Source organism: Salvia miltiorrhiza, chromosome 1, assembly GCF_028751815.1.
Source record: "Salvia miltiorrhiza cultivar Shanhuang (shh) chromosome 1, IMPLAD_Smil_shh, whole genome shotgun sequence".
Lineage (NCBI taxonomy): Eukaryota > Viridiplantae > Streptophyta > Magnoliopsida > Lamiales > Lamiaceae > Salvia > Salvia miltiorrhiza.
The window spans coordinates 49,211,350-49,238,966 of record NC_080387.1 but is presented as its reverse complement, the minus strand read 5'-3'; the positions used below and the strand labels follow the sequence as shown (position 1 = coordinate 49,238,966).

General features: G+C 35.3%; 2 protein-coding genes across 3 annotated transcripts; both read left to right on the top strand.

The window, feature by feature from the left end:
• The first annotated feature begins 3,598 nt into the window (after positions 1–3,598).
• On the top strand, positions 3,599–12,564 carry LOC130989159 (probable sucrose-phosphate synthase 1). 2 transcript variants are annotated; one of them, XM_057913101.1, is made up of 13 exons: positions 3,599–4,059; positions 4,153–4,242; positions 5,166–5,407; positions 5,733–5,796; positions 5,976–6,674; positions 8,218–8,331; positions 8,468–8,599; positions 8,702–8,878; positions 9,669–9,722; positions 9,830–9,892; positions 9,976–10,908; positions 11,113–11,240; positions 11,877–12,564. In XM_057913101.1, the coding sequence occupies exons 1-13, from the start codon at positions 3,877–3,879 to the stop codon at positions 12,154–12,156; spliced, it is 3,159 nt and encodes a 1,052-aa protein (XP_057769084.1). In that variant the 5' UTR covers positions 3,599–3,876; the 3' UTR covers positions 12,157–12,564. The 2 variants fall into 2 exon arrangements, with proteins under 2 accessions (XP_057769084.1, XP_057769090.1); XM_057913107.1 differs by lacking the exons at positions 3,599–4,059; positions 4,153–4,242 and having other exon boundaries at positions 5,266–5,407; positions 5,722–5,796.
• Positions 12,565–25,516: 12,952 nt separating this feature from the next.
• LOC131009281 (uncharacterized) lies at positions 25,517–26,960 on the top strand. Its single transcript, XM_057936577.1, has 2 exons — positions 25,517–26,332; positions 26,409–26,960. The coding sequence occupies exons 1-2, from the start codon at positions 25,517–25,519 to the stop codon at positions 26,958–26,960; spliced, it is 1,368 nt and encodes a 455-aa protein (XP_057792560.1).
• The last annotated feature ends 657 nt before the right edge of the window (positions 26,961–27,617 follow it).

Genomic DNA, 27,617 nt, shown 5'->3' with positions numbered 1-27,617 from the left:
TATATATATATATATATATATATATATATATATATATATATATGGGTAAATATCACTTTAAACCCCAAATTATTTTCGCACTATCAATTATATCTTAAACTATTAAAAATAATTTTTTAAACCTTGAACTATCAATTTTGTATCAATTGTACCATTCGTTCATTTTTTTAGCATAAAAAATTTAACGTGGCTCACCGGATGCCACAATGTATTTAGAATCATTCGTTTTTTGACGTATATTATATAAAACGACATGATCATACGCATTATTCATTAAAAATTAAAAGGATGAAAAATAGATAAATGGTACAATTGATACAAAATTGATAGTTCAAGGTTTAAAAAATTGGTTTCAATAGTTCATGATATAATTGATAGTGCGAAAATAGTTTGAGGTTTAAAGTGATATTTATCCTATATATATATATATATATATATATATATATATATATATATATGATGAGTAAAATATGCACCATCGTTGTGCACAACAGGACCGAGATATTTCTATTTATTCTTATTATTATTACTATTATTATGATTGTTTTAAATATTTGGTGCAGCTCTGACTTGACAGAACTGGCTCGATTTCCCGCCTTGCGAAAGCTCGGCTCCTCTCTCCAACTAAGGCACTCGCCAGCTCTGACCTCCCGATTCCAAGATACCGAGCAGTATAAAGGGGCTTGGACCTATTACTTGGACTGGTGGGCTTTACTAGTCAAATAGGCTCAAATGTTAGGTTTATTGGAACACTTATAAATAAGGCCTTCATTATTAGATTAGGGACTCCCTTTCTTTTATTCTGGAACCATGTATAATGTAACCCCCACACGAAATATAGTAAAAAACCCGAATAACTCCGTAGATGTAGATCATTGATGATCGAACCACGTATATCCTTGTGTCACTTTCTATTTTTATTCATTTCCTACAATTAGATTTATTTCTGAACTCATCAATATATATATATAGTATATATATATATATATATATATATATGCATTTTCAATGTATATTAAAAGTAATAAATTTTAAATGATAAAATAAATTAAGTAATGCAGTAGTTGTTTATTTGGTATACGCACATTAATTGTCATTTCTACTCAAATACTTTTGTACCTAAACTCGTGGTTGGGGGGAGGGGCAATTTTTTTTATATTGATCTAACAATAAGTTGGCTTTAGTTTTTTTTTTAAAGATATAGAAAAATATACTCCATATTATACTATAAAATTATATATTGCATTAATAAATTAATTAAATTGATATAAATTAGACTTAATATCTAAACAAATAAAAATACAATCCATACATTATTGTTGAGATTGAAAATGTATAGTGTGTAATGCACCAAATTTTGGACACTTTTACATTTCAATAAATCTATGCAGTCATATTGTGGTTATCCATAAACTAATTTAATACTAGATTTTTTTTTGATTTATTAATTTTTTAAAATAAAAATAGGATTTGATTATCTTTACTGTATTGTCTTCTATATTGTACCTATTTTGTTTAAAATTTTTGTATTTTTTTATTTTATTTTATTTTATTTTAAAAAACAAAAGTTAACTACATTTTTTTTTCATATTTTAAAAAATAAATAAATACATTAAAAAATGTATATTTAATTAATTTATGAATGGCCACAAATTAATATACCCTGTTTAGCATCAGTCTTTTCCACTTTGATCAAATGTAGATGGGCCCGATTTTATAGTTTGTGGGCTTTTGTGATGCTTAAAAATCAATGCACAATAATTAAACGCGTGTCACTTTATGGGATTTGCTCCTTTCGAGGTTTTCCTTTATGAGAGCATATAGTATGTTGCAAGAATAATCGCATCTTTTCCGCTGCTATTCAATTTAAAAATAATTAATGATTTTTTAAAAGAATAATAATGATGATAGGATCAAAAGCAGCATAGACCACTCGCTCGAGTACAGAAATTGCGTGCACTCGCTCTAGCAGTCCGGCATCTCACATCTATTGTCACAATTATAAAATACTAGAATAGAATTATAAAATAGAATAGAATGACTTTATTATTAATTCATAATGACTCATTTTCGAAAAAAAGAAAAACGACTCCTCTTCGTTCATATGATTTTTTTTTTTTTTTTTTCTGTTTTAGACCTTACTCGACATCAGGTCGATAGTTCAGTTAAATACAAAAAGGTTTAAATAGTATTCTTATAAATATAAAATAATTTAATTTCATTACTAGTCCTTCGACTAACATATGTTAGTAACCAACATATGACCTAATTCACGTCGGAAAATTTAGACTTGTCACGATCATTTTAGGACCCTCTCTTTTCATGTACTAGTTTATATTGCCACTTATTCTTTCTAAACAAAAGCATATTTAAAATTGTGAGCACAATTTTGGGCAGGAGAAGCTACCTTGTCCCGTGTAGCATTTGTTATCTAGACATGAATGAGTAAATATATTAAATGTATTTAACAAAAAAATATTATGTGATATAGTAATAAAAACAAATTTAGCCTAAATAAATTCAAAATATGTTACAAATATATTTGAAAAAATGTTTTACTCCCTCCGTCCCACTGTAAGTGAGACCTTTTTTTTTTTGGCACGAGAATTAAGAAATGTGTATTTTGTGTGTAGGTGAAAAAGTGAAAATGTGTTTAAAGGGAAAAGCTTTTACCCAAAAAGGAAAGATCTCACTTACAGTGGGACGCCCAAAATAGAAAAAGTCTCAGATACAGTGGGACGGAGGGAGTACTTGGTTTTCAACCATTTCTCAATATTTGTTGGATTCATGATAATATTTTATGAATTAATAAAATAGTAGTAGATCTTTTCAATTGTAATAAGTCAGTCAATTACTTTTCTACGAAAAAAATGCGATATTTAACTTATACTTATATTAAAACATTAATATAATGTTTGAATTTAAAATTTACTTTCTTTGCATTCAAAATGCACGTGTAAAGATCCTCTCTGTCTCACGCACAAGGTAAGAGACTAATATAATGTTTTGAATTTAAAATTTGTTTTCTTAGTCCTCAAAAATATCAAGCATTACTGTTTTAAAAGCTAACAAAAGAAAATAATGCAGGGTAAGCATTTTTATTCATTAACATATAGTACTATTTTCTAAAAAAAAAAATACTATAGTAATATACTAGTATGTCAATAATCACTCCTAGCAAAAAGGAGCCCATATTCAAACTGACCAGAAAAATTGAGCCTCAATTCTATAATAGTAGTAGTAACTAGTAATAAGCTAGCCCATTAGATTAGACCATGACATCTTTAACATCTATGGCGATAGCTAACCCATTTTTATTTCATAGATTTATTTCTCAACAAATTTGGGGCATAAATAATGTCAACCTGAATACTAGTATTACAATGTAATGTAACATTAAATATAGAGTTTTTTTTTTTTGAGAGAGAATATACAGAGTTAATATATTGTAACATTATAGTAATAATTTCGTAGTAGATAATTAAAAGGAAACACAGTTTACTGAAGGGCATGACGAAATTATGTTGACTTGAGCGGAGAAGGGAAAAGAATTTGACACGTATAACGTGGAAAAGAAAAATAAAAACAATATTGCTATAGAGCGCCTCACCTTCGCCTTCCATACTCTACTATGTGGCTCAGCTAGTATCCCAGGATCTCTCCGAAAAATTTTTCTTTCGACCTCACTGTGTCATTCTCACCACCTCTCTCTCTCTCTCACACACATCCTGCTCTCTTACTATCTTTCGATCTCACCGTGTCCTTATCGCCACCTCTATCTCTCACACGCACATCCTGCTCTCTTACTCTCTCGACAAACACACATTCGCACACAAATCCACCTTGATTTCACGCAGCAAAGATCAGCCTTGAGAAATGGCGGGAAATGATTGGATTAACAGTTACCTAGAGGCGATTCTCGACGTTGGTCCCGGGCTCGACGAAAAGAAGTCATCTCTGCTGCTGAGGGAAAGGGGGAGGTTCAGCCCGACCCGCTACTTCGTCGAGGAGGTCATTACGGGATTCGATGAGACCGATCTCCACCGCTCCTGGCTCCGAGTATGTCTGATTGCGGATGCATCTATATTCGTCTTCTTCCTGCTCTGTTCTGTTTCCAAGTTCGAAAGTTTTTATGTGTGTGAATTGGTGTAGGCGCAAGCGACCAGGAGTCCGCAGGAGAGGAACACGAGGCTGGAGAACATGTGCTGGCGGATTTGGAACTTGGCTCGCCAGAAAAAGCAGGTAGTTTAATGCAATCAGAGGTTTGAATTTTGTGATTCTTATTTTTATGGTGATTTTTTTCTGTGAGGATCGTTTACGTGATGTTTTCTTATAGGAGATTGAAGATTTAATTGGTGTAACGATTCCTAAGGATGTAGTTTGATAAATCATGAAATGAATGCGATGGCTGATCTGAGATTCTTTTTGGTGTTTAATTGATTAATTAGTGTGAAGTGATTGGTGTAAATTTTATTGATAGTTGTTTATGTTTTCCAGTGCTTTTGAATCCAAAGCTGCATGCATTGTAGCATACCTGTAGATTAGGGGCAAAAATATATGAGTCCATATATTATCCGGTTAGATAAAATTGTTGTTGAAGGAGGAACCTAGAATTAGTGACGTTATTGTAGCATATGCTTTTCTGAGTATTCTCTGTAACGCTGTATACAATACCTCCATTTTTCTTACTTCGGTTCTATTCTGTCGGCAGCTGAATGCATTTTATGCTTCAAGTTGTTTTCCTGCACTATTGCTAAAGTCTTTTGCACAAATTACTGTGAGATGAATGTCATTTATTTGGTTGCTCATATGATATGATTGTCATTCACTCGTTCCATCCTAAAACTTTTCCCTAGCCCTTTTTCTTTTTCAATGTGCGTAGTAGTAGAGCATGGTATTCTCTTGCTTTAAATCAGTAGTTGACCAATCCCTGAATTTAATGGTCACTCGGTCCTAAAATTTTGCCTTGATGTTTGACTTGTTACTTTCCGATTATGGAACTATTTTCATTTGTTTATCTTTTGCATTATAGCGTAAACATGTAATGCTAAACATTCTAGAACTTTGGGCTCCTCATGTTCTGTTTATTGGTTAAACGCTTAATTTAACTTGTGGTACTTTAGCTGAACTGCCATCATTCTCTCATTGATGAATAACCTTTCTAGCTTGAGAGCGAGGAAGCCCAAAGAGTGTCTAAACGACGTCTTGAGCGTGAAAGAGGTCGCAGAGAAGCAGTTGCAGATATGTCTGAAGACCTATCAGAGGGGGAAAAAGGAGATTCAGTTGGGGATCTTTCATCTCATGGTGAAAGCACAAGAGGTCGATTGCCTAGAATTAGCTCTGTTGATACTTTGGAGGCCTGGACTAGTCAACAGAAGGGGAAAAAGTTGTACATTATATTAATTAGGTATGATGAACTCTTTTAGATTCTTTTGTGGAAAAAGAGATTTGATATTAATGTGATTTCACATGATATTTGGCACAAAATCAAATTACTCCTTTTCTAATTATTGCATCTCAACTCTTTAAATGGACGCCAGAACATTTTTTGTAGAGTGATATTTTTTATTGATTTCTTTAATCTTGTGCATATTAAGTCTGCCAAGCTTTTGAGTTGAGACAACTGGATTTAGACATGGATGATTTAATTGATGCATGTCCAAACTTCATGACCCAATCATTTTTGTACCTTAACTTAATAGCATGCTTTCTTGACTCTAGTTCTCTTGCAGCCTCCACGGCTTGATACGAGGGGAAAATATGGAGCTTGGCCGTGACTCTGATACTGGTGGTCAGGTAGTGTTTGGTTCCAAATCTTTTCATAATATCAAAATCTACTTCTTAGACATGAATAAGCTTGGTCTGATATAAGCTTGTTTGATTGTTGCCTCATACAGCCGTAATCAAAACTATCACATGGTTCTTTCTGTGACTTCCTTTTGATATTAATGGTTTTGGTTGCATGTGTCTTTCAGGTGAAGTATGTTGTTGAACTGGCAAGGGCTTTGGGTTCTATGCCTGGTGTGTATCGTGTTGATTTGCTTACTAGACAAGTTTCATCACCAGAAGTCGACTGGAGCTACGGTGAACCCGCCGAGATGCTACCTCCACTAAACTCAGAGGGCATGATGGATGAAATTGGAGAAAGTAGTGGTGCTTACATAGTTCGTATTCCCTTTGGTCCAAAAGACAAATATGTCGCAAAAGAACTTCTATGGCCTCACATTCCCGAATTTGTTGACGGTGCTCTTAGCCATATCATGCAGATGTCAAAGGTTCTTGGTGAGCAAATTGGTGATGGACATCCAGTCTGGCCTGTTGCAATCCACGGCCACTATGCAGATGCAGGTGACTCTGCAGCCCTATTATCTGGTGCATTGAATGTTCCCATGCTTTTCACCGGCCATTCACTGGGCCGTGATAAGCTGGAACAACTTTTGAGACAAAGCAGATTGTCAAGGGATGAGATCAACTCTACCTACAAAATAATGCGTAGGATAGAGGCAGAAGAATTATCTCTAGATGCCTCGGAAATAATCATAACTAGCACAAGACAGGAGATAGAGCAGCAGTGGCGTTTATACGATGGTTTTGATCCAATTCTAGAACGTAAACTACGTGCTAGAATTAAACGTAACGTGAGCTGTTATGGAAGGTTCATGCCTCGCACAGCTGTAAGTACTTCATTTCTGTTTTAGACATGAACCTAATGCACAAATGCTCCTAAATCAGTCATGATTATGCTTATGCACAATGAATTCTTATTATTTCTATTATTGAGAAAACAAAATAAATCAGGAGGGAGGGTTATTATTGAGGTCAGGTCTTTGAAAGTTCTCGCAGAACTGCTTACTTGGGTGTTCTTAGAGGTTCCAAAGATCTCCTATTTAGTTCCAGCTTAATTTGTGTACAATGAAAAAACAAACTCTTTTGTGGTGATGACTTTCAAACCTAGTATGTGAGCATCCTGTTTTTTGATACTAAATCTTTTAGGAAAAATTACAATTTAATTCCCAATAGACCCTTTTATGCAGAAATAACATATCGTTTAGTCTCAATTAAATGCCTATAGTTTGAGCATTTTACCAAAAATAACCTTCGATTAATTTACTCTGACTGGACCTGCAGGTCCAACTTGGAACTATTAATAGAAAAAGAAAAAAAGTTGTCCACGTCATAAACCTCCTCCATTCCCACTAGGAAATTACGGTTCTGCTCTGCTATCTCCATGTTGCAGTCCTTCTGCCTCAGCTTCACCTGCCCTCCTCTGCCGTCGCTGCCTCCACCACCTTCTTCATAACCTTTTGTGGTGACTCCTCCACCATCTTCTCCATAACCTTCTCTGATGGCTCCTCTACTGTCATTTGCTCCATGTCTTTGAACAATTTGTGCTTCTCCTGGAACAATTTGGAGAGGTCCAACCTTGATGAGAAAGTGATGATGTTGGAAGCGTTCAGATCCACTGGTCTCTCCATCTCCACGAATCTGAAATCATTGATTTCTGCAACTTGGTATTTTTGTAGCCTTTCCTGGACTGATCACACTTGATAGTATGGAACCACCACTGGCCGACGCTCATGGAGACAAGCCAACAGCGTTGTGTGGCGATGATGTCCGAATTGTTAGCCAGTTGTTGAGCAAACTTTAATGCCTAGCTCTGATAATGTTTTGGTTGCACAAACTTGCCGGGGGAATTCTCACTTGCGACACATTAGCCTTTCCATTTCTCCGTAGCTGGACCTAATTGTTGAATATTGTTTTTTGAAAGTTGACATATTTCAAATCCACGTTGAACAAGACTTTTTTTGTTTTTTGATATTAAATTGGTCTCAAAGGGTATAGTCATTGATTCATCCTTGATTGACTGGAAAAGATATTGGAGGTCATTTTTATTAAAATGCTCGAAAGTTAGTAATTTAAATGAAATTATCTAAACAATTGGTTATTTCTGTGAAAAGGGTCCCAATCTTTTAATTCGTGTAAGAACTTCTGAGACCAGTAAGAGCTGTTTTACACTTTTACATGAACTGTGTGGTAAATTTCTTCATACGAATTACCACTTGAGACTTAGACAAATTAGGTGATCTCTTTTTTTTTCATCACATAATATAGCTGCTGTACTCTTCAGTTTTCACGTTTTTTTATATATTTTCTCCAACAACATTATGTTGCTGCAATACTTGCTGTTTCATTGAGACCATGGGTTCCTTTTTGAAGGTAATTCCACCTGGGATGGAATTTCATCACATTGAACCACATGATGGAGATTTGGACACTGAAACTGAAGCAAACGAAGATGGAAAATCTCCGGATCCACCTATTTGGACTGAGGTTGCACCAATCGTTTGTATACTCAGTTAGCAATACTACAAGGCTTAATTTACATATTTTGACTTTTGTGAAATATGTCTCAAATTTTTGTGTACCCATGTTCGTTGTCCTGTATCTTATATCATTGTATAAACAGATAATGCGCTTTTTTTCAAATCCAAGGAAGCCTATGATTCTTGCACTTGCAAGGCCCGATCCAAAGAAAAATCTCACGACCTTAGTCAAAGCATTTGGGGAATGTCGACCACTAAGGGAGCTTGCTAATCTTGTAAGTTAGAAATGAAAACATCATTGTTTGGTAAGCACTTTCTTGTTATTTCATGGTCAGAACTGGTGCTGGTGTTTTCATTTTTTTCCTTGTTTTTTGCAGACTTTGGTAATGGGTAACCGGGAGAATATTGATGAAATGTCGGGAACAAATGCTTCAGTTCTTCTATCAATCCTTAAGTTGGTTGATAAATATGATCTTTATGGTCAAGTGGCATATCCAAAGCACCATAAGCAGAATGATGTTCCTGATATATACCGTCTAGCAGCAAAGACCAAGGTACTCTCATATTTGTCTTGCAGCTCATGGAAGCCTTTTCAGATCTGAAGGAGCCAAGCCAGATAATAGTTTGAAAGTAGTCCTTCTGAGTTTCTTTTATGCTCTTAACTTAATGAAAAACTGAACTGTGCTCTTTAGAATGGACATGCCAATAATTCTTAAACTGCTCATTTGCAGTTCTAGTTCAGCAACAATCTAAACTTCTTTGTGATGATGGCTAGATGAATTGGTGTCTTGCTCCTATTGATCGTGTTGTGCTATGATTAGAATTTGTTTATGCATGATGCAGGAGATATGGTATAGGAATTGTACATACAAATCAACATTATCTGCTAACTCTTTTTTTACTGCATTTTTTCTCCTAGTCGGGTAAGTTGGTCTTGGTAAGTGGTTACTGCTCTTGGCAGGAGTAGGAGTTGGGGTGGCATGCCCCATCTACTTATAAGCATACATGTGTAGAATCAGGAGATTAATTCCCATAAAGCTTTTAATTACAAAATGGCTTGAACCCATACTCAAAGTTATATGAAACCTGGCAATAACAGTGACTTATCCTTCTTAGAAAAAGTTGGCCATGAATCTTCTGTAATTTGTTTTTGCACTTGGAGCTCCACAAATAAAGATGAAATAGAGTTAGTTGAGTCCGTCAAATTGATGTCCATTCATGTGTCCAATATTGCAGTGTGCCCACACCACACTATTTCACCCCATGTCCATCTTAGATTTACTTAAATTATTAAGGACCATTCACTATTAACTTATTGGACATAAACTTATTATTTCTTGGCAGGGTGTATTCATTAATCCAGCTTTCATCGAGCCTTTTGGGCTTACTCTGATTGAGGTATGCGTTTTATTTACGAACTCTTTACATTTAACTATTTTTTCATGCAGAGGTAAAAAGAAAACTATTTTTTCATGCAACCTAAATAAGTTGTCTGCCATTATCAGGCTGCAGCATATGGCTTACCAATGGTTGCAACCCAAAATGGTGGTCCTGTTGATATACAGGGGGTATGTCTTTGCATTTATCTTGTTGTTTTCATTGTTCGCCTCCTGAAGTTTGATTCCCACATTGGTGGTCATGTTAATGACAGGTTTTAGACAATGGCCTCCTTGTTGATCCCCATGATCAGCAGTCAATTGCTGATGCTCTTTTGAAGCTGGTTGCAGATAAGCATCTTTGGGCGAAATGTAGAGCAAATGGATTGAAAAATATTCACCTTTTTTCATGGCCAGAACATTGCAAGACATATCTCTCCAAAATAGCAACTTGCAAACCGAGACAACCTCGTTGGTTGAGAAATGATGATGATGATGAAAACTCGGAATCAGATTCACCTAGTGACTCCTTGAGGGACATACACGATTTATCCTTGAACCTGAAGTTCTCCTTTGAAGGAGATAAGAATGAGAGCCGGGACAATGTTGATGGTTCCTTAGACTCTGAAGATCGAAAAATTAAGCTAGAAAATGCTGTGATGTCATGGTCTAAGGGAATGGCAAAGAATTCACAAAAACCTGGGTCGGCCGAAAAAGTAGACCATAACTCTAATACTGGAAAGTTCCCTGCACTGAGGAGGAGGAAGCACATTTATGTAATTGCTGTGGATACTGATGCAAGTGCTGGTCTTTCTGAAACTGTTAGAAATATTTTTGAGGCTGTTAAGAAGGAGAGGACGGAAGGCTCAGTTGGATTTATCTTAGCAACATCATTTAACATTATTGAAATACGTTCCTTTCTGATTTCAGAAGGATTAAACACCACTGATTTCGATGCATTTATTTGCAATAGTGGTGGTGATCTTTATTACTCATCTGCTCATTCAGAAGATAACTCATTCGTGGTGGACTTGTATTATCATTCACATATTGAATACCGTTGGGGAAGCGAAGGATTGAGGAAGACCTTAGTGCGGTGGGCATCTTCTCTAACAGATAAGAAGGGAGAAAAGGAAGAACTTGTTGTTGAAGATGAAGAGACTTCTGCAGATTACTGCTATTCTTTTAAAATTCAGAAGCCTGGAGTGGTAAACATATTTCTCTATTCCTTATACCACCTCTTTAGAGCTTTGGGAGCCCATGGATTTAACACACCTTGGAATCATCCACAGGATTCCAAGTAGTAGGCTGTTTCTTCTCTTCACATATTTTACTCGATTGTTATCATTTAGTATTTAGGTATACTATGGTTGTCCTAATTACAAACTTGACAAATTTTTATTTGGTAGCAGGTTCCCGCTGCGAAGGAACTCAGAAAGTTGATGAGAATTCAGGCACTACGTTGCCATGTTATATATTGTCAAAATGGAAGTAGGATCAATGTAATTCCAGTTTTGGCTTCTCGTTCCCAAGCACTCAGGTAGTAGTTCCTTTCTGCTTCTCAGTGGGTATCATATTCCTCAATTTTCTCCTTCAAACTTCTTGCAGGCATTTTGTTAGGCATGATTAATTAGTGTATTGTAATTGTTTGCTCTTTGTCATTATACATATAAAACAAATTCTCAAGCTGTAGAGTTTGAATGGTGAGGTGAAGAGTCAGGAATGGTAGTATGTAGTGAAGAGGAGGGAAGGGGAAAGAGGGCAATACAGCGGTGGCAGACCTGGAGCTGGTGAAACATATGTTTTCAAAACAGAGATGTGGATGGTGGACAAACAAAAAAATAATAGAATAGAAAAAATTAATAAAATGGAGAATAGAGAACCTAAAAGAACAAAAGAGAATGGAAACAAAACAATAGAGAATAATATTGGGAGGGTTAAAATTAAACATTACAACCTTAGTACATTGTGTTTTTTTTCTTTTGATGTTTGTGTTGGTCCTTTTCTTTTGCTGTGAATGCTAATGAAAACTTTCAGTTGGCTCTATCTTGGGTAGTTCTGTATATAACTTCCTGATAGCACCATTACTTGAGAAATAGGGAATACAAATAGGCTGCTGGATTTGCATGCATCATATCTTAATATATAAACCTGACACGTAAAACTTACTCTTCAGGTATCTGTATCTCCGCTGGGGTATGGACTTGTCAAAAGTGGTGGTTTTTGTTGGGGAGAGTGGAGACACTGACTACGAAGAAATGCTTGGTGGTGTTCACAAATCTGTAGTTCTGAGCGGAGTTTGTAGCAACGCAAGCAGCCAACTCCATGCGAACAGAGCCTACCCACTCACAGACGTCATAGCTTACGACAGCCCTAATATCACCAAAACCCCCGGAGGATGCAGTGTCTCCGATCTCCGAGCATCACTGGAGGAGCTGAATGTCCTCAGTGGCTAAGATTTCCAGTTACCACCCCACCCTGTCGCACACATCCAGCTAAAATAAATTAAGCGTAGGTGTGTTGTCGTTTGTGTTACTTATGTTAAATGGCAGACATACTACACTGCGAGGGAGCTTATGAGTTAGCTCCTTAAGTGATATATTACATTTTCTCCTTAAAACTTTGAGATAAGACATTTCTTTGGTTGGGTCAATTTGGAGGAGAAATTGAAGCATAAAAAGTAAGTGACTCCAATTTGTTACTTTGTTGTACAAGTGGGTACAGCAAATGAGAGAGACTCCAATTTGTTGTACAATTTGGAGGAGAAATTGAAGCATAAAAAGTAAGTGGTACAGCAAATGTGATACTTGTACAGATCTTGCAAATTTCTTGTTCAATCACAAATTTCTCATGTCTCTGCCTTAGTTTGGTTTCTTTGATCTTATTCTTATTTTTCGTCGTAAGGAGAAAGTTACATTTATTTAAGTATTGAATTTGCCGTGTGCTGCCCACAACTTATATTTGCATACAATATAAAATAATTTTATATGCTTTTTTGTTTTGTTTTGTTTTGAGGACATTCACATTGTAGTGCATTTAACAATTCCCACTGTGTTTCAGTAGTGTCGGTTCCTAGAGAAAATTTTGTGGAAAAAAACCATAAAAGTGGATCCAGTATTTTATTTTTGAAGATATTATCACTCGCGCCGATTAGTAAATACTCACATGCTACACATAGAATATGAATTGATTTTTGGATTTGTGTAAAGAATTTGAATATAATCTCCAAAACATGACTATAGAATCTGATGGCATTTCCATTCACTTCATTTGGAATATAGAATATTACTATTTCCGATTTTAGTACGGAATTGTCCAATGTTTGGTATGGGTTAGTAACATTAATTTTAAGCTTTTGCATATTTGCACTAGGAGATTAAAAAATATTAATTAATACAAAATTTTAAAAACTCATTCTCTTTTCTCACCTCTTAAATTTAATGTATTTCTTCATCTACTCAATACTTAATCAATTTAAATAAATTTTTAATACTAGTAATAGTAATTAGAGTCTTAATGGGAGAGTTGAAAAGTGAGAAATTTAACGAGGAAGAGAGATAATTAATGTTGATTGAAGAAAATATCTTATATCATGAAACAAAATTAAAAGCTTAAAATATCTTTTATTTTGATATGGAAGGAGTATAATGTATTACTAGTGTATTACCCGTCGAATTTTCGACGAGTACATATTTTCTTGTAATTTATATATTTTATGTTATTTTTATGATAATTATATAAATTAATTTTTTATGTAAATTATTTATATAATTAATTAAATTAAATTAAATTAAATTAGTAATACATTTTAAATTATATTAATGTCAACAACTTTTAGCAATTAAATTATTAATTTTGTTGAGATCATAAAAATACCCATTAGTTTTCATATGAAATTTTATAAAAAATTGACGCGTAAGAAAAAAAAAGAGAGAGTAGAAATACATATAAATTTGACATATGTATCATATAATTCCGAACTTCTAAAAGCATAACTAATTATGAAAATAATATTGCCTGATATTTAAAAGACCATAACTGATTTATCGAACATCGTATCATTTGGAGTTTTAAGACCAACCAAGTTGTGGGCATCAGCTCGTCGCAAACTTGACAGATCACCTCTAACTTCTGAGCATCATCTTGTTTGAAACTTGAAAGAGAATCATCTCGTCTAAAACTTGAAAGAGCATCATCTCGTCTGGAGTTTTGAGCATCATCTCATCTAGAGTTTGAGAGACCATCATCAAATATGAAATTATATTCAACCATGACTCCAATTGTCAACTATCTAACAAACATAACTCTAACAATTTAGATATTTTATTTATATATGTAATTTTATTAGTTCAAACTCTAGAGAGAAAGGAAAGAGAAGAGTTCTTAAAGCAGTAAAAGAGAGAGCGTGTGCTTTATTTCATCATCGTAGGTATTTATAGGCATTACAGTTGGAGTAAAGTAGTAAATTCGTTTGGTCATCTATTCCGCATGCTCGCCATTAAACTAATTAAGGCTATTATTAGATTATAACTTGTCAGGTCGTTGTCCCCTAATTACTGAGCTGGATTCTGTCCTCATCATTCCGCTCTGACTCTAATGACTTAGCTCTGACTCTGGATCTGGCGACTTGGCTTTGGCTCTGACTTTAATGACTTAGCTCTGGAATCTCTGCTCTGGCAGCTCTGCTCTGGCATCTCTGCTCTGGCAACTTGGCTCTGGCCCTCTGCTTTGGAACCTCTGCTCTGGTTAGCTCTGGCTCTGTCAGCTCTGCTCTGGTTAGCACTGGCTTCGGCATCTCTGCTCTGGCAACGTGGCTCTGACCCTCTGCTCTGGAAGCTCTGGCTCTGGCAACTTAAAATGGTATTATATGGACCCCAATCAACTGTAATTTACATATTCCGTCGAAAGGCTTATAACATATCTTTCACAAGTTAGAAACAAATTTTATTCAAATACGAAGCACTAAAATTACACAGCAAAAGGTTTGCTTTGCTCCCTAAACACAGCAAAAGAAGAATAAAAGTACCTTGTGTTGGCTGAAAAAACACGATGCAGCGTAAATCATTATTAACTAAGGAATTTATAGCTAAAAATCTAGGTATGCAATTAAAACTTATAAATATCGGAAAAACGAGGATTAAGAATGTAGGTATGCAATTAACTAAGGCCTAATCTGGCGATTTGGCTCTGGCTCTGACTCTAACGACTTAGCTCTGACTCTGGATCTGGCGACTTGGCTCTGGCTCTGACTTTAATGACTTAGCTCTGGAATCTCTGCTCTGCTCTGGCAACTTGGCTCTGGCCCTCTGCTCTAGAAGCTCTGCTCTGGTTTGCTCTGGCTCTGGCAGCTCTGCTCTGGAAGCTCTGCTATGTCAACTCTGCTCTGACAGCTCTCATCTGGAAGCTTTGCTCTGGCAACTCTGCTCTGGCTAGCTCTGGCTCTGGCATCTCTGCTCTGGCAGCTCTGCTCTGGCATCTCTACTCTGGCAACTTGGCTCTGGCCCTCTGCTCTGGCAACTCTGCTAAAAATCTAGGTTATAAGTTTCCATTGTTAAAATTCTTTCCAAAATTTGTTTTTTCTAAAATAATAATCATTCTATATTTAAAATAGTGAAACGTGTTATTAAATTAGGAAACTAATTTAATACTTACCAAAGGTGTGTAGGAAGAATCACGGCAGATTCAGAAATGAAGGTATCAAAACAGAGAAGTCGTCGGTGGGGTGGGGGTCGACGACACGGTGGACGAACTCCAGGGCTCAGCGGCGACTATTTCGCCGGAGTCTAGAAGAAGGAACGGCAACGGGTTATAGGAAAAAGAAATCTTAGGGCTCTTGTATTAATTGCTTCGAATGGAGAATTCTCATGGGTTTAAGAAGTGGAAACAGAATCGAACTAATTAAGGAATGGAAGAGGGAGTCAGAGATGAGGCGGAGCAACGCCGCCCTTAGGACGGCGGCGACGCCGGAATTTAGAGGGAGAAAGAGGCGGGCAGTTTAAGGGGGGAATTAGGGCTCGATTTGAGTGTGCAATCGACTTTAGAGAGAGAAAAGGATTGAGAGAAGAGAGGGACAGTGAAGGGGGAGACGACGCCGACCGAATTCTGAGAGGGACAGTGAAGAGGGAGGCGTGACTTTTGTTTTAAAAGTGAGAATGAGAATATATAGATTGGATTCTCAAATGCCACGTTGGAGATTGAGATTGAAAAGAAAGAATTTGAGGCCTGTCACGTAGGCTAAGGTCTAATCGTATTATAGAATATATTATTATTATTATTATTATTATTATTATTATTATTATTATTATTATTATTATTATTATTATTATTATAGTAACGGACGAACAGAAACAAATAAAGTTTGCAGAAATGAAAAATATATTTTTCTTCCCTATATAAATAAAATGTATGGATTTATTTTATAAAAAATAAAAATAAAATTTTAATTATTTTGATAGACATAAAATAAGATTTTGTTTTAAATTAATCAGTTTACAGAATTTGTGCCTTATTATGCAAACATGTAAATCAACGACCGGACCCATTTATAATTTACATATACGTGCATGTCTCAATTCAAACTTAATTTAAAATTAATTTTATTGAAAATTAAGAATATAAATATTATATATATATATATATATATACACACACACAATATAATATATTGCAACATATACATATAATATGTACAGTATTGAGAAATATAAAATTAATAACAAATATACATCTAATCACTAACATTCAATTAAAATAATTTATCATATATAGATTATAATTTTTTTCTTATCAGACATATAAATCTAATTTTTATCTAGAAAAAATAAATAATAAAATTTATTAATTTAGATTATATGTAATGTTAATATTATTGTATATATATACATTTATTATTAATTATATTTATTATGATTAATGAATCTTTATATAGAATGTAATAGTTAATTAATTAATAAATGATGAAGATTATATATGGTAAATTTTGAAATTGTGAGATTTGAGATATGCCACATAGGTTAAGACTTAATGCTATTATATAATAGATGATTTGCTAGTTATTGCACAAGAACATGTGTTTATCTATTTGTACCTATAATGGGTAAAATCTGTGTAAGCCCAATAAATGGTAACTATACAGACCAACGGGCTTGCCTAATTACACAGCCCATACCTCACTCATAGAAAAAGGCCCACAACCAATCCCACACACGGGAGATACGCGAGTCGGCCAAGTGAAACCCAAAACACGATAGTTACGTAGCAACTAAGCCACGAGAGTCATGAGAGATCACTTCCTGCAAAATTAGGACCGATTGGTTTGCAATGGAAGTTAGACAAAAACTCTAACCCTAGCCACCCCCCATAGGCTTGTCACACACACACACACACACATATATATTCAAATTTAATCAAGCAGGGTACGTATCCAAAATAATTTGTACAGACTCTTACACTCGCAGACGATCTCTCATTCTCACATTTTCAGCTCTTCCGTTCTGCCTCCATGCTCACAACACTTTAGGGTTTCGATCGCTTGACCAGCCCGGTAGCTCGGACGTCCGTCGCCCCTTATTCCACAACGCTCAGTAGCTCTAATTCCGACAACCGGGGCACTCAATCCTTCGGAGAAATTGTTTACTACTATATTTCACTATTATTACTTTTTTACGTTATTTACGTCCGTTATTTCTATCAATTCACTACTTGAGCGTCGAAGACCCTTTCATCGACACGCATACAGGTGCTCCTTGGAGCCTTGGAGGGCTCTAACGTTGCTTATGATTTTAGGTTGCTATCCAAACGTCACTTCCGTAATTGTTGGATTCATTCCCAACAGTACCCAAATAGCTCGTGCGGATTTTCATGACAAAAAAAATCTATGTTGTTTGGGTTAAAATAAGATCCGAGAAAGAATATGCCTACACTATCAGATGAGACAAGTCATATGTTGAGAGACATGTATCACGATGAATGTGACACAATTGTGTTAAACCAGTCGTTGGAGTTCAAATGTGGCGATAGAATATGGAGACCCATCAAGGGCAAACTACATGTGGATATGGACGCGACATTTAATCAAGAGTTGAAGGTCTTCGGTTCTGGCATGGTTGTGAGGGATGATGTGGGGAGGCTGGTGGTGGCTAAAGCGCTGAAATCTTCACCATCATCGAATGCTCTTATGACGGAAAGTATGGCAGTAGTTCATGGGATCATGATATGTATTGAGCAACGCCTTTCGCCGTTTGAAGTATTCATTGACCATCTCATTGCTGCAAGAACGATGACACGCCCGAAAGAATGAGGATGAACTTCTCCCGGCTATGTGTGCGACATGCTCATGGCTGTGCAGGATAATGTTCTTGTGGGAATATCTCATATGTATAGATCGACGAATAAGGTGACACATTGTCTTGCCAAATTTGCTTCTCGTAGTGATGCATTCTGTTGTTGGACGGATTGTTTTTCAACTTGGTTGGAAGAGATTGTTCGCGATGATTTAACTCATTAATGAAAGCTTTTTTTTCCCTTTCAAAAAGCAAAGATCCGAGGAAGAAGTAATGTATTTAGCTGAATCATATGATTAATGTAATTAGGGTGTGTTTGCTTTGAGGTATAAGGGAGAGATAAGCTATTTTTACCACCTTATACTTCGTTTACTTTGATGTATAAAAACATTCGGGCAGGTTGTAGAATTTTTCGGGCAACCCCTTATCCCTTTGAAAATGGATAATTTTATACCTAAGATGTATATATTATCCTTCAAATCAAATAAGATATAATAAATACGGTCCCCACTTTAAGTGATAAGTTTATACTTCATTATATTATCTCTCCGTTTAAAGAGATAAAAAGCAAACACACTCTTAAACTAATCAATTAGCATAGTCAACATAGTACTACGGAGCACGAAGTAATTCCTGCGATTTTATCCGACCCAATATAAACAACTTTTAATCTTTTACTCCCTCCGTCCTACGAATCTTGTCACGTTTGGATTCGGCACGAGAATTAAGGAGTTGTAGATTAATGTTTTAAGTGTGTAGTTAGTAAAATATAAAAGTGATAAAGTATGAGAGATAATGTAATAAAAGTGATAAAGTAGGAGAGAGAGAGAATAATAAAAGTGATAAAGTAGGAGAGAGAAGATAATAATTATTACCCAAAATAAAAACGTGTCAAGATTCGTGGGACGGAGGGAGTATCAATTTTGAGAAGGTCCCAACTTCAAATCTTACTTTAATGCATTCCCATTTTTGTACTTTTTCCTAAGTGCCATTTTGGCATTTTTCAAGCTACGAAATCTGTAATAAAACTCGATTAACACTATTCAATATATTATCACCAAAAGACAAATAAAAGAATTCTCGATTCGGCCAAACGTAGGATGTTGGAATATGAAGGTCTTAATCGGGGACCTCTCAAGTATACAAATACAACTAGAAGAAGCTAGTATTTCTCAGAAAATCTCGAAACTACACTTAGATTGACTAGTCAAACACGACACACTCTTTATCTATACTGTGAATTGAAAAGGGAGCAAAAGAAAAGGAAAAATAAAAGGATATTAATGAAGTAAATAATGAATATAGGTGAGATTTGAATGGATATTAATAATGAGCAATAAAGCAATTAATGTATATGAGTAGCTGTTTGAATACAACGTAACTAACATCTTCCCAACAGCTAATGCTATTCATTCATGACTCATAACAACTTCTCCAAACAAACAAATAATAAAACTCCAATTACAACTCCGTAGGCTGTCGTCTCCCGTTACCGTTGCTCCTACTTATTGTCAAGAACAAAAAATTCTTCAAAATTTGAAATTTCGATGAACTAATTTTCTTAATGTTCAATTTGATGATGAGAGAGCTTTGGCACAACAATTCTAATAAAATACGATGAATTTATGAATTTTGAAGATATTTTTATAAAACTAATTGGAGGGGGCTCAAGCCCCCTCCTCCTTAGTGACGGCCTATGTTTTGCAAACATATATGTACTTGATTTTTAAGCGTGTTTGATGTGATTCTTTAATCTAGCGTTGTTTTTTCTCCAGTTTTTTTGTTTATCTCGAAAGATTATTGCATGTGCAGAATAATGTCATATAAATTTATAGAGGGTGACAGTCTTTTGATTCCATAATGTTGTCATGATCATGAAAACTTGTAATTTTGTTTTTATAGATTTGAGAATTTATAGTCATCCCACAAAGGTAGGTATATTAGGTATGTTCGTTCTTGCACAGCAATTAAGAACCTCTAATCCACTTTAAAAATACAAATCATATTAGAGAACTTCTTCTATACATCTTAATGTTTCACGTTTTTATTCTTTTCAATTCGTATTATTGAATTAAGTATTTTTTATAGATCGATGATAATTAATTATGATATAATTGCATTTCTTTTCGCCTAATTAGTACATATATAACACTTACATATAACCGACTTATTTTTACTTTTTTTTTTAATTAGTACATATATAACACTAACATCTAACATGACTTTGCCCGATCAAAAAAAAAACCGACTTATTTTTACTAATTAATTGAATTCCTAAAGGTGTCTTCTATATATAATTGTTAATCTGTGAGATCATATATATATAATGATGACATCTGTAACTAACCATATTTGCAAATTGTGAACGTAAACAAGACGTTGACGCAATGAGATTTTCCGGCAAAGTCTCTTGACGTTTCGTGACGGTAATTACTGAAACCCACAAAATACGTATTTCGAATATTATGTTTTATTTTTATTTTAAAAAACGGAAGATATAATTAGTTCAAAGTCACTACTTTTTGCTAATCTCAACAACTAACCAAACTCCTCTATTTTATTTAAATTGATAAAAATAAATCTCAAGACTCAAAGGTAGAGTGTTCGCTTAGTTTCCTAATGGCGTCGAGAATTCTCAACTACCAACAAAAGAAATCCCTAACTAAAACTATTTAAACACTCTTTTCTTTTAGCATACTATTTAAACACTCTTACATTTATCTTTTTTCTCTTCTTTCTTGTGAAGTTTTGGGAAATTAACACTCGACATTAAACAAAATCTAGTTTCCAGTTTGCAGGGCTACGTACTATATATTAAGAACTAATTAAAATTAAGAATTATATTTAGGGCTCGTTTACTTTGATGGATAAATTTATCCATGGAAAATGATGGATAACAAAAATTTATGCCTTTAAATGTCTCTTTTCTTTTCCCACATTATACACAAAAGAGAAGTTCACCATTTTTTCTTACTTATTTTCACTTCAAGAATAATAATGTTCTAATTATTCAAATTTTGTGTTTATTATACATTAATATCCTTGTCACAAATTTTCTATAATTATCATTCTAAATTTTGAATTTTTTTTTTGATCGGACAAAGTAATGTTAGAAGTTAACAGTTAGTACCCAAACACTCCAAGAAATCACCAAGCCTACCTTATCTCTCCTCTAAATTTTGAATATTAATAATGATAAATTAAATAAACACATTTCTGTCGGCAACCAAATTTGGTCTTATGCATGTAAACTCAAAAACCGTTTGTGGCAGACTATAATTTCAAAACCCTTTAATTAGTAAAGGGACAAATCCCATTTTTTTTTTTTTTGAGGAGAAACGAGAGACCCGTTTATTAATCACACGAACATGGAATATGAAGATGACCCACCACAGTACTCGGGGGTTCACTCCAAACATGATGTGAAAGAAAATCTCTCGCTAGCTTCGCCAAACAATGGGCGATAACATTTAGCTCACGTTTAACATGTAAAATGCGAAAACCCGGAAGGGAAAGAAGCTCAGTCCGACAAAGCTCGGAAATGATACCCAACTCTGACAAATCCCATTTCTTCCATGAAAATAATTGAATACTTCATATAGAAATTCTCTTTTATCATACGTAGCTTGATCATTGATATCATCGATCCCAAAAGAATAATACAAATAGTATATATTGTAATAAATGATAAAAGAACCGATATACTATATATCTTTCTATTGTGAGAACTCGATATAATCTCCAAATCAACAAGAAACAAATAATCCCCAGCCCCAATAATTCTCCTAATCATAAATGAGCAACCACCATGAGAATCCCAATAATATAACCAATTTACATAAAAAGAAATTTGTAAGTAATTAATCTAATCAAACAATTTTTATTTATTTATTATGAGTATTGAAAAAGAGGAAACAAAATTATGACTTTTACATGCAATAAGATCACACCAACATAATAATTATATATATAAATCAAATCGATGACCTAATCACATGTATTATACTACATGTGAGATATCGGTCAAGCCAAACCGTGTATATAGCATAAAAACTTGGGTACGGGCCGGTCGGGTCGGCCCAATCCCAACGAAATATGACCCGAAATTTGATCCAAATACAAAATTTATAATTTGTTATATAAAAGTTACTGAATAAAGTACAATTCTCGTCAATAAAAATAACAAGAGTGGTCTTGGATATAATTGGGTGTACCGTATAATTGGGTTGACCCACACCTAGACCATGACCTGTGTCATGATCCAAACCCGCATCCTGACTCAAATCATGTAAATGACATTATTCAGTTATACAAATGACATTGTCTGTTATTGACACTATTATGTTATACAAAATGTCACTGTGTATAATTTACACTATTCAAAAATATAAATAATATATCTCGTAATTGACACTATAAGATTGTAAATGACGATATAATATTTTAAATGATAATATAAGATTGAAAATGATATTATAATATTTTAAAATATTACAGTGTCATTTATATAATCAAATAGTGTTAATTATAAACAGTGTCATTTGTAAAATTGAATAGTATCATTTACACGATTTGAATTAAAATACGAATTTCGATCAATATGCAAATCAGGATCTGAGTACAGGTCGATCCAATAATACTGAATAAAGTACAATTCTCGTCAATAAAAATAACAAGAGTGGTCTTGGATATAATTGGGTGTACCGTATAATTGGGTTGACCCACACCTAGACCATGACCTGTGTCATGATCCAAACCCGCATCCTGACTCAAATCATGTAAATGACATTATTCAGTTATACAAATGACATTGTCTGTTATTGACACTATTATGTTATACAAAATGTCACTGTGTATAATTTACACTATTCAAAAATATAAATAATATATCTCGTAATTGACACTATAAGATTGTAAATGACGATATAATATTTTAAATGATAATATAAGATTGAAAATGATATTATAATATTTTAAAATATTACAGTGTCATTTATATAATCAAATAGTGTTAATTATAAACAGTGTCATTTGTAAAATTGAATAGTATCATTTACACGATTTGAATTAAAATACGAATTTCGATCAATATGCAAATCAGGATCTGAGTACAGGTCGATCCAATAATACGATACACCAGCCACTCAAATGTACCCAAATTTTTTGTGTAAAGAAATTAATTGGGGGTGCTGTCAGCTGCCTAGCAACCCCGAATTCGCTCATGTTCATATATATTTGCAAAATAATGTACTTTGTTTTATCCGAATCCATGGTCAATCTTTTAGATCGAATCCGACGTATGTAAGATCTTTTACTATTTCTATAGTAATATGAAGTATCCATAAATTAAATAAATATCGCATACAAAAACCCTTAAAAGAAAAAAAAAATGTGAATGTACTTTAGCTGAGAATTACGAGAAGTTATATATTACTACCTTCATCCCAATATTGTTGGCCACATTTTCTTTTTGGATTGTCTCACTATTATTGGCTACTTTCTAAAAATAGCAAAATTTACTTTAATTAAGTTCAATTAATTAATTTAATTAAAGTTTCTAATTAAACCTAAACCCTCTTAAATAAACACACACGCACTCAGCCCCCTCCCCCCTACCACCACCGCACCTCCCCAGTACAACCGCATCGCCGTCGTCTGGCTCGCCGATGTCGAGCTCCTCCACGGCGGCACCATCTCTCTCCCTCGTCTTTGCTCTCTTGTTGCGCGCACACACGCGCAGAGCACCACCGACGCCGCCCCCTTCTTCCTCTCTGAAGGCTCCGCCGCCCATCTCGTCGGCGGCACGGGTTAGCTCTGGTTTGGGGCTAGGGCTTTTTCTCCGATTTTGGGCTAGGGCTTTCAGGCGGCGGCTGCAGAGGTCATCGTGAATCTTGATGCGTGGGTGTCGAGTGGGGTAGAAGGCGGCTGCGATGTTGTTCGGCCGGAGGTGGCGTAGCTATCTTTTGAAATTGAAGGAAAATGGGGGGCTAGATTTGGGGATCTAGGATTTGGAGGTGGCACCGCCTCTCCCTCCTCTACTTCGCTCCACAACACCGACGACCACCGCCGCTCGTTTCCCCAGCTACGGTGCCGCCCTTCTCCCTCCTCTGATTTGGTTTTGAGGTAATTGGGGTCTGATTTGGTTTTGATTTTTTGGTTTTTGATTTTTTAGTTTTTGATTTTTTGGTGACAAAGCATAGGCAGAAATTTTGGGGCGATTGTCGCGGTCGCTGGCGCCGACGTCGCTGTTGGCCGGAAAGTGGAGAAGAAGACACATATTTAGGTTCAAGAAAGACTTAATTAATAATTTAATTAAATTTCACAAAATACATTAAATTATATGAACCACACTTAATCTCCATGCCGAAAAGAATGTGGCCAACAATATTGGGACGAAGAGAATATATAATCAAATAAGCAATTCAGACGCAGGCGGCATCTAAAATCTTTCATAAATGAAAGTTGGGTGCTTCAACTTTGGCACTTAAGTTAGACCTCATTGGCTTCCTTGTCATCTGTCCCATAATTTAATGTGTCACACTCTGTCCCACTTGTAATTTGTTATAAATTTTAGTATTATTTTTCTTCAATTTTATTTTATTACTATATTTTAATATAATAAAAAGATAATGGGTTAAGTACCAAATACCCCCCCAACGTTGGGGCCCCTATCGCGTATAGGACCCTATAGTCAGGGTCCGCGCTGTTTACTACCTCAACGTGGCTAAACCTAAGCAAATCCCCCCCTCAAATACCAAATACCCCCCTGCATTAAGTCACCGTTGGGGGGGTATTTGGTACTTAATACCTGACTATAGGGTCCTATACGCGATAGGGGCCCAACGTTGAGGGGGGGATTTGCTTAGGTTTAGCCACGTTGAGGTAGTAAACAGCGCGGACCCTGACTATAGGGTCCTATACGCGATAGGGGCCCCAACGTTGGGGGGGTATTTGGTACTTAACCCAAAGATAATTAACATATATATATATATACTCCCTCCGTCCACCAAAAAAACTCTCATTTGGGGTTCGGCACGGAGACTAAGAAAGCTGAAAAAGGTGTTGTGAGTGGGGTAAAAGGGTAGTGTTAATGACTTTTGATTAGTTTTCTTTATCTTTGATTAGCATCAAGGTATTTGCACCTTTTCATTCTTTTTCTGTTTATTTTCTTAAATTATTTTCATTCTTTTTATTCTTTATTTATTTTACAGATTTTGCATTTAATAAATTGCCATTTAAATAAACTTCACTAAATTAACTTTATTTATTTATTGAACATTGAAAACTGGAAAATCAACATTAAATGACCGAATTTATTTGGGCAGATTACAAGAACTGAAAAATGCATTAAAAATATGCTTTTAATGAACATTGAAAACTGGCGCCAACTTCATTAATCACTTGAAAAAAGGACAGCTTACATGGACCGAAAATTTTTGGAGGGAATTTTACAAGGCATCACCTAAACTTCAAAACATCAATAAATAGGGGCATTTACTATCAGTTCTGCCCAGCATTCATTACAAAAGAGAAAATGGTGAATTTAAGAGCTAGGCCTAAGTTAACTAATGAGGAAAGAAATTCCTTGGCTCAATGGCTGCTCCAACACAGCACGCAAGGTAAGCTCCATCATGGTGCAAAGAAGCAGGCTGCCGAGAAGTTCCACGTCGCCTTGAGGACCGTTTGGACGGTCTGGAAATCTGCCAACTCCCAACAAGCCCTTGGGTTACCTATTCAGTTGAATAAGATGAAGAAAGGGTTAGCACACAAAGATAAATGGAAGATAGACATAGAAAAGGTGAAGAAATTGTCCGTGTTAGAGAGATCGTCACTACGAGTCATGGCAGGTAAACTAGGGGTTAGTAAATCACTTGTTCATAAGTGGGTGAAAGAGAAGCAGTTAAAACCACATACCAATGCTATCAAACCTTTCTTAACTGCTGAAAATAAGATATGTAGGCTTAAATGGAGCCTCAATCAACTTAGTGCAGTAAATGAAGGGGGGTTCATTAAATTTCAGTCCATGTTCAATACCATACACATTGATGAGAAGTGGTTTTATTTAACAAAGAGTAAGGACAGATACTACCTGTTACCTGGAGAAAATGAGCCTTACAGGAGTTGCAAATCAAAGAGATTTATCGAAAAAATAATGTTTATTTGTGCTGTGGCAAGGCCAATCATTGATGCACAAGGAAACATTATTTTTGATGGTAAACTAGGGATTTTTCCCTTCATAACAGAAGAGGCAGCAAAGAGGAATTCAAAAAATAGGATCAAAGGCACAATGGAGGTAAAACCCATTCCAAACATCACCAAAAATGTAATGAGGGACTGCATGATCACACAGGTTCGTTTATTATTGTTTTGCTATCAGATTTCTAGGCACGAATTCATCATATAGCTTATGTTGCACATATTGACAGATGGTTCCCCATTTTAAGACCAAATGGCCTGAATTTGCAAGCAAGGACATATTCATCCAACAAGACAATGCAAAGCCACACATAAAGCCAGATGACCCGGAGTTTGTAGCAGTTGCAAGACAAGATGGATTTAATTTCCAACTTGTCTGCCAACCTGCTAATTCCCCGGACACCAACGTGAATGACCTCGGTTTTTTTAGGGCAATTCAGACACTGAAAGACCAGAAACCAGCCAAAAATGTGGAAGAACTACTCAAGAATGTGCAAGATGCTTATGAAGAGTACCCTCCAGAGAAGCTTAATCATGTATTCCTCACACTACAAAGTTGCTACCAGGAAATCATCAAAGATAAGGGAGGCAACAACTATAAGATCCCCCACATGAACAAGGAAAGATTGAGCAGGCTGCAGATACTACCAGATGTACTAGCTGTTGAGGAACAACTAGTACATGACACAATTCAGTTCATAAACATGCAGGGAACTCAAGAGCAAAGACAACACAGCATAGATCAGTTAGAGCTCAGACTCCAACAGGTGGTAATCAGTTAGGAGTGTAGGAGTATTAACTTTTTGTAAAGGTTTACAAACCCAAACAGATGTGAAGCTCTGTTTTGAATTGTTTGGAATGTAAATCATGTTTATTTTCTTATAATTATTCAAAGTCTTAGCAATTATCCTCCTAATGTACCTCCAATACTAGGATGGCAGCCTAGTGGTGGCTCATTTAGAGTATAACAGCACCCCTCAGAAAAGACTCATCATAGGGGGTTTTATTCATGTTTAGTGCAAGTATCATCCATTCAAAATCAGTTCAATAACCAACAAATGGCATAAACAGCCCACACACATAGTAACAGTTGCAGAAATCAATTCAAGAACATGACCAAGGCATCACCAGCCCCCAATAGCAGTAAAACATACACAAATCCTCAGAAAAGTTTCATCATCGGATCAAGCATGGATCAATGTAGTATCATCCATTCAAAATCAGTTCAACAACCAACAAATGGCATAAACGGCCCACACATATAGTAACAATTCAAGAAATCAGTTCAAGAACATGACCAATGCATCACCAGCCCCTAATAGCAGTAAACCAACACAAATAGGAATAAAAATCAATTCAAGAACATCACCAAGGCATCACCAGCCCCCAAAAGCAGTAAAATATACACAAATCCACAAAGAACGATTTCACCTGATTAG